General features: G+C 40.1%; 1 protein-coding gene across 2 annotated transcripts; it reads left to right on the top strand.

The window, feature by feature from the left end:
- Nucleotides 1–1899: 1899 nt before the first annotated feature.
- On the top strand, nt 1900–8336 carry fbxo42 (F-box protein 42). Of its 2 annotated transcripts, none has more exons than XM_039798104.1 (10): nt 1900–2124; nt 3154–3375; nt 3597–3713; nt 4457–4591; nt 5225–5378; nt 5515–5625; nt 6318–6414; nt 6671–6727; nt 6851–6967; nt 7083–8336. In XM_039798104.1, the coding sequence occupies exons 2-10, from the start codon at nt 3204–3206 to the stop codon at nt 8142–8144; spliced, it is 2022 nt and encodes a 673-aa protein (XP_039654038.1). In that variant the 5' UTR covers nt 1900–2124; nt 3154–3203; the 3' UTR covers nt 8145–8336. The 2 variants fall into 2 exon arrangements, with proteins under 2 accessions (XP_039654038.1, XP_039654037.1); XM_039798103.1 differs by having other exon boundaries at nt 1948–2124; nt 3096–3375.

Here is an 8336-nt window from a genome sequence, read left to right on the forward strand (position 1 = left end):
TGACCACTGGACAAAACAGGCTAGCTAGCTACATAGCTAAAGGCCCAAAGTGAAATATTTTATTACCCGTCCGTTTGCGGGGATCATAGACTGTTAATATTTATAAAAAAAAAGAAAACTTTATTTATTTAACAGGTGTTAATTAATATTTACAGTCTATGGCAGGGATCAGCAAAATACCAAACTTTATAGTATCTAATTAGCAGTTGAATGTGGAAATGAACGGTAGTGACTTGAACGCATCATCAGAATCAGAAATCATAAACATTTATTGCCAAGTGGCATGTGCATGATATTACAAAACAGCCCCTGTTAAATAAATAAAGTGGTTTTTTTTATTTGCATTTATAATATTTACCACCGAAGACCAGTATTATTATTATTATTATTATTATTATTATTATTAAAACTATTGTTATTATTATTTTATCTTGCCCTTACAAAAATAACCAGGACGAAAGTCCTGGAGGAAAGAGGATACAAATGAAACTCTTCAAAGTATTGAGCACCAGAGTGGTCACAACTCTTACATTATGCAGGCCTAAATAGACCTTTCCAATAGCAGACATTTTGACATGTCACAGTAGGAAAAGCATAAAATTAATTAATGATTAATTATTTTCTTTAGCTGCTTCAGTGTCAGGATACTGTTATTGTTCATGCTCACTTGCTGTCACACTGTCATGGTTAGCACTTGATAGAACCATAGGTAATGTTATTCGCACCTGTGCTTTTTCTACTAATACAAGTGAACTGTTAAAAGAAAAATCCTTTTGTAAAATGTACAACCTCAAACACAGCTAGTGGCCACAAAACACTGCACATGTAACACTTTGCCTACCTCACAAATGTCAGAATAGCAGCAGTATTGTTTGTTATTTTTTGTGTACAGACAGAGTAGGCAGCTAAACCATGTTTAGACATGCAACACCTGTTAACACCTTGCACGTCTAAACCATGTTTAGACGTGCAAGGTGCTCCTTGTACCTTTTCTAAACAAAGGAATGGGGCATGTTTGACTGAAACTACAGGTCTGATGATGAAATTGTCTAAGTCTGTTTTGGGTTCATATGAATTACATAGTGTGTCCAATATTGTTAATGTCTCTGCCTACATAATAAAACATGATTTCTGACACTATATTTAATGGTAAGTAATTTATTGTATTAGGTTAATATTTAATTATTTGTATGGTGTTTGTGTGTACACTTTTATACATTATTTACAACATTTTCAGTGTAGAAATTAGAAGAATTTTGTTCATTATGCAACAGCAAAGAAACCAGTTATACATGCAGGGTACATTAAACATTTTTATATTTCAACAACTTGGTACATTGCATGAAAAAAAGTATGGGAGAAACTATGAATGTAGTACGAACTTACAGCAGTAATAAATATACATCTTAGCCCTATAACCCACCAAAAACAGGTAGACTAAATACAGACATTTCATTCCAAGGTGCACAGATATGAGATGTACTTCTTGTAACAAACCAATTATGAAAACTGTTAACATTTTTATTTTTTAAATCAAGGTCAGATGAAAGTGGAGGAGACATGTCCGATTTTCTTAATTTCTTTTAGGTATTAATGAAATCTTAATAAAAAAATCCACTTACATTATCAGCAATCATGGATTACTACCGAAATGAGGTTAGTAGCCCACATTTCTTTAAGACCATGGGCTTATGCACAAATGGTGTTTTGACAGTTCAAGTAATTTCGATGTTTCCAGTTTCTGTTCTATCAGTGTCTGTGGTATCACCCATCCTCATTTACAGATTGATTTCCTAATATAACGTTATAATTGATTATATTATGGTATTGTGCTAATTTGCTACATTTTAAAATTCCAACTTTCCCCTGAGCAACACATTTGCCCACAGTAGCTGGGGGCGCAGTGTTTTGTTACAGAGGTCCATAATAACGCGTCCCGCCCTGGTACGTGGGTACCACCATATACCACAGAAAGTCAGCGGCTGCTACAGCGTCGCTGTGCTGCGGAGGACGCTGTTCGCGGAAGATGGCGACTGTTTGGAAGCTGCAGAGAAACCTCCGGAGTTGATACCGGGGGTAAGAAGAGGAAATATACACTCAGAGCCCTCAACGTCTACAAAAACGGTATGAATAATGCTGCAACAGTTAAGGAGTGAAATTGACAACCTTTATCTGACATTAGCTAGCTAGATGAGCTAGTTAATGAATTCTCGAGCTAACGTTAGCATAGCTAGCTAGGTTATCAGCAGAAGACTGAAGATAACCGCTAGCTAACGTTAGTTAGTTAGCTAGTTAGTTGGGTGTATAGTCAGCCGAGAATGCTGCCCTGAAATGTTGCCGTGTCTTAATTAAAAAGTATGCGGATAGCACATTTTATCAAGCAAATCTATTTGTCGTTGACGTTTGAAGAAAACGCGTACGCTGTTGCTATGTACCGTTAGCTAAATATTCATTAATGCTCGCTACCGTTAGCTTGGATGCTCATTATCAGTTAGCTAGCGTTAGCCAGTGCAATCATATTTTGTCGAAGGATCAAACGTTAAATCCAATAACATGTACACGCCGGTGTTTTGTAGCATTCGCCGTTCCTCGTTTAGCCGTATGACATAACACACGTTTCATGTATTTTCCCAGGTGGTTAGCTTTAACGTTAGGCGGTGTTTAGGGTTAGCAATCCAATATTTCATTTGTTATGCGATGGCTAACGACAGCTAACGTTAGTTACATGAACGATACAAGGGGGGGGGGGGACGTGCTATATGAAGGGGCCAGCTGCTTAGTCTAAAGAACGGGCACCCCCCGTTTCAGACAATGGGTGAGACAATTAACTGTTAGGACTGATGAGTACTAAATGCCACTAAAATGTTTGGTGGGTATAGCTTTGCTGTGTCATCGTTTATTGGGGGTATGACCAAATTCAAATTTGAGTTGCAGAAATTTAAAAAAATAAGTTATAGGGCAGGTGTCAAATGGATGAGTCAACTAGAATAAATGGCACATTTTAACAGATGTTACAGTGTAGCTAATTGTAGCTGATGGCAAACGTGCTCCTGAACATAGCTCCATCACTAGCATGTCTACCAATGTCTCAACAGACAATAATGTCCTGCTCCCCGGATAATGAGGATGGATGTTTTGTTGCCATGGATACAGAGGATGATTGTGCAGACCCTGCTGGGATAACAGAGGAAGAAGAGGCAAACATGGGGTCTTGCCGACAAGAAGGGAACATGGACAGTAGTGCCAAAGGAGGAGGGAGAACAATGGTGGAGTTGCCGGAGGAAGTTCTTGAATATATTCTGTCCTTCCTCTCACCATACCAGGAGCACAAGACTGCTGCACTTGTATGTAAGCAGTGGTATCGCCTCATTAAAGGTATGCCTCTCATATTTACATAGTCTTGTATAAAACTGAATCATAAGGTAGACTGGTTAACCTTACAGTGGGTCAGAGTGGGCATAACACTGAGCAGAGCAGTAAAATCTTGAACACCTGAGATGTAACATTTCAAAAGTAATACTCATTTTAAATGCACTCTTCGTCAACTTAAACCATTTTTGTGTTCATGTTGCTTACTAATATTTTATCTGAACTAGGTGTTGCTTATCAGTGCTACCACGGTTTCTTGAGAGCTGTCCAGGAGGGAAATATCCAGTGGGAAAGTCGCACATACCCATATCCAGGAACCCCAATCACCCAGCGCTTCTCACACAGTCAGTATATGCTGCTTTACAACACTTAATGTCAAATTGAGTTGCATGTAATGTATACATTTCTTTTTTTTTTTTTTTACTATAAGTCAAAAATACAGAACTTCCGGTTATGCATCTAACATTTGAAAATATTTCAGTGAATTTTGAGCAGTGGATTACATCAGAGCTCTTCTCCTAGGGGGTCCTCAGAGTTAATTTTTTTAAAAGTTTTTTAACATATTATTAGCATCCTCCTATTTGTGAAGAAAAATAATTGATGGTAGGCTTACTGGCCTGTTGGTAATGTAGTCACTAAGGTAGCCATCCACAGATCCAGTTAATCCTAAAGTTTCACTGTTCCACATGTATGTTTAACAGTAAAACATTATTTATAAAAATCATGCCAACAATTATTATTTAAATAGCTTATATTATTTTATGCACTAAAAATGTATGTATAAAGATACATAAAAGGCCACTTAGCTGGATTTTTATGTAGAATGATTCACCATTTTACTGAATGACAAGCTTAACTGTGCAATTTTGAAGAATGATTATATTTTAAATTTAATTAATCTGTCAATGCAACTGCACTGTAAACCACTATGTACAAAGATATGTAGATGTCTTTCATTTACCATTTTATTAGAAAGGCTGGGAATTGATTTTACAGTTCAAGGCACACAACAAAAAACTTATCTAAAAGGCTCACTGTTTGCTCTGTTTTCTCTGGTAATTATTTTATTTTTTTTTTCCGGTTGCAGGTGCATGTTATTATGACTCAAACCAGTCCATGTATGTGTTTGGGGGTTGCACTCAGAGTAGCTGTAATGCTGCCTTCAATGATCTGTGGAGACTTGACCTCAACAGCAAGGAGTGGATCCGCCCTTTAGCCTCAGGTACGAATAGGTTACAAAGCAGTAAAGGCCAACAGGAAATAGAAATTTAGACTCTTTTTACAATATGTAGCTCTGGTTAAAAAAATAAAAAAACTGCATGTGGGGCTTATGTAAGGGGAACTGTGGGAGGGCAAACCACATTACGTAAATGTAGTAGTCAGATGCTCAGCAGCAGCAGCAGCTGAGTACACAGTATTTGAGGAGGTGGTAATAAAAACAAAAAACAAAGAAGCACTGATGAAATGAGATTGTAGTAAAATTATTTTACTAGTGCCTTTGCATTATATTGCTGTGAACTTTAGAGCTTATTGTGCCTTTTATGAAATTGCATGTTAAGGATTAAGAGGTAGACTTTTGTAATTTACCATTTACTGTGAGAGATTAGGCCTACTGCATCATGAAAAAAAATTACGTAGTCTTACTGTGTGCCATATTTTCCTTTTTTGTTCAGCCATGTTAACTTTAAGCACTAAGTAAGAGTTAAGTTAAATGTAATTGGTCAAATAAATGTTTTTTCTCCACTAATATATATTTTTTTGGCTATATTTTTATTGAATGTTTGATTTAATTCATACATATAACATTATGCTTATTTAGCTAAAATGTGAATATCTTTGCTCTTTTCTTTTCCAGGCTCTTATCCATCTCCTAAAGCTGGGGCGACTCTAGTAATGCACAAAGATCTGTTGGTGCTGTTTGGGGGATGGACACGCCCCAGCCCATATCCACTGCACCAACCAGAAAGGTTTTTTGATGAAATCCACACCTACTCGCCTTCAAAGAACTGGTGAGAGAGACTTCAGTACTGGGAGTTAAAGGATGTAGTTGTGACAAGTGATGGACAAACTTTGTACAGTTTAACTTTTCTTCATAATTCTTTTTCTCCCTTTTTTTGTGATTCACTTTTTCTTCTATTATCTCAGGTGGAACTGTATAGTGACAACACATGGACCTCCCCCTATGGCTGGCCACTCTTCCTCTGTGATTGGAAACACCATGGTGGTGTTTGGGGGATCACTAGGAGCACGGCAAATGTATGAACGTATTACTTATTATATTGCATTATACAAAACTGAGCTGCACAAATTAAAGGCGAAATCTGTAACTTTTTGTACATTAAAATAACAGATAAGACCTAAGACGGGACATGTTTTCTAAGGTGTTTCACCTCATTGTTCATAGACAGTAAACATGTTATTGACTCGTCAAGTGTCCGCTGATTGTGAGAATGTGATTTAAATCCCCTAAGTAAATCCTATACAATCGCTGTAGTTATGCAGGTAAAACGGGGAAAAAAACAACAAGTGACACAGGAGCTGTTAGAGCCTGTGTAGACGGGCTGTCGGAAGACCTAGACCAGTCTAATTTGACAAATAAATCAACATTTCTAAAAAGCAAACTTAACATACTCCACCATGTAAATTTATGCAGGTAAAACGGGGAAAAAAACAACAAGTGACACAGGAGCTGTTAGAGCCTGTGTAGACGGGCTGTCGGAAGACCTAGACCAGTCTAATTTGACAAATAAATCAACATTTCTAAAAAGCAAACTTAACATACTCCACCATGTAAATTGATGTCATGATATTTTAATGTAAAGCCTAACACATTTCAGATTTAAGTCTTTAAACTTTGTTAACTGGACTGTATTTAAAGTGAATAGTGAATAAAATCTTTGGCTGTCACATCTCACCATATTGTCGTTCCCTCTGATGGTTCTGATCAGGAGTAATGAAGTCTGGGTTCTGGATCTGGAGCAATGGTCCTGGTCTAAACCACCCATATCTGGACCATCGCCCCACCCGAGAGGAGGTCAATCACAAGTAAGAAGGCATCAATGTTTAAGGAAATCTTTCATTTCTTTTTGTTTTTGACAATCTTGAATAGTATTTCTGGTCATTTCAACTTTTTTAATAAGATTCCTACCTAGATCTGACAATTAAGTTATTACATAAATGAAGTGTTAGAGTTTTGACCCTTTTTAGTACAGCTTTCCAATGTCCCTTGCAATATTCAAGTGGTTGGGTTTTTCATATAAAATTTAAATGATACCATTTAATGTTTTTTTTTTTTTATTAGATTGTGATTGACGATCAGACGTTGCTCATCTTGGGAGGCTGTGGCGGCCCTAATGCAGTAAGTTTTATTTTATTTTTTTTATTTTTTAACTTCACTCTTGTATCAGAACAACATATCTGTATATCGTAGCAAATGTTCCATGTGACTACAGTTTTGACTGTGTTGTCTTGTGTGTTAAAGCTCCTTAAAGATGCCTGGCTCCTCCACATGGACGCACCACCTTGGAGGTGGCAGCAGCTGCAGGTGGAAAACGAGGACCATGGGGCCCCGGAGCTGTGGTGTCACCCAGCTTGTAGAGTAAGTGTCTGTCTGAGCTGTCAGTCCTATTCTGAATGTCTGTGCCTAATCATTAGATTGATCACTAATGTGCCTTTTTTTTTTCTTCCCCCTCATCTTGTTCATTTTCCTCAAGGTGGGCCAGTGTGTGGTGGTTTTCTCACAGGCTCCATCTGGCCGTGCACCTCTCAGCCCAAGTCTTAACTCTCGGCCCTCCCCCATAAGTGCCACGCCTGCCCCTCTGGGTCCCGAACCGCCTTCCCTGCGCTCTCAGTCTCCTGTTCGGAGTGGGGCCGCCGGTGTTGTCCTGGGAGCTGTTGAGGAGGCTCCGTGTGTAAACGGCCGATGGGGCACGCTGAGACCTCGGCCTTCAGCTAGAGGAGGTGCCAGAGAAGGGAGCCCATCCTCATCCCAACAGCCGTCTCCTTCACAAGGCCCAGACAGCCCGCCTCTTCCTCCACTTCCCCCGTTATTAAATGGATCCTCCCCTTCACCAAGGACCAGCCCAGCCCAGGCTGCATCTCCTTCCTCTCGCCCTCTCCCACTTGCCTCCACAGACTATGGCTGGGAGTCTCCCCCTTCTGCCGCTCACCACCATGAGGTGCCCTGCACCAACGGCCTGCATACACCTCCTGCAGGCTCCCCACACACTCCCCCAGGTGCCGTGTCCCCTGCTGCCTTACGACGAAGTCTGGAGGCAGTGAAAAACAAATCTTCCTCATCTTTACCGTCTTCTTCATCGTCGTCGTCTTCCCTTCAGACACAGGGGGCTTCTCCTGGAGGAGGAAGTGGTGGAGGAGGGGCGGGTCCACCTGGAACCCCTCCGTCATCATCCTCCAGCCCTCCACAGGCTGCTGGAGCTGATGGACATGCTATCCCACCTATTGCACGGCGTCTTGGCCATCACCCACCCCAAAGCCTGAACGTAGGGAAACCTCTGTACCAGTCTCTCAACTGCAAGCCCATGCAGATGTACGTGTTGGATGTGTCCCGGGCCAAGTCTGCTGGGGTGGTGTCCTGGAGAGTTTATGGGAACGGGACTCCCGCTGCGGTTACAGGGCCTCCTGAGACCAGCCTTCACACCGTGGTACAGGGCAGGGGAGAGCTCATCATATTTGGGGGCCTCATGGACAAGAAACAGAATGTGAAGTACTACCCTAAAACAAACGCCTTGTACTTTGTACGAGCTAAAAGGTAATGCAGCTCCAGGTGTGATTGGGAAGACTGACGCTCCACCCTGTGACCACACAAGGGAATTGACACAAAAGGCCTTTTTCCTATAAAGAGAATTATGGGAAAAGAACATAAGCATTGTTAGGTGTTCCACTTCATAAATTCACTATTCTCTTCTGCCTACTGCAAGCATTCAAAATAAAACACTTTAACTACA

The sequence above is a fragment of the Perca fluviatilis genome, chromosome 4 (genome assembly GCF_010015445.1).
Source record: "Perca fluviatilis chromosome 4, GENO_Pfluv_1.0, whole genome shotgun sequence".
Lineage (NCBI taxonomy): Eukaryota > Metazoa > Chordata > Actinopteri > Perciformes > Percidae > Perca > Perca fluviatilis.

Bases quoted from the DNA above. Each gene is read 5' to 3' on its own strand.
- fbxo42 (XM_039798103.1), top strand. From the start codon at position 3,102: ATGTCCTGCTCCCCGGATAATGAGGATGGATGTTTTGTTGCCATGGAT. The intron at 3,714-4,456 runs GTCAGTATATGC...TTCCGGTTGCAG, and splicing joins CACCCAGCGCTTCTCACACA to GTGCATGTTATTATGACTCA. The intron at 6,968-7,082 runs GTAAGTGTCTGT...ATTTTCCTCAAG, and splicing joins GGTGTCACCCAGCTTGTAGA to GTGGGCCAGTGTGTGGTGGT.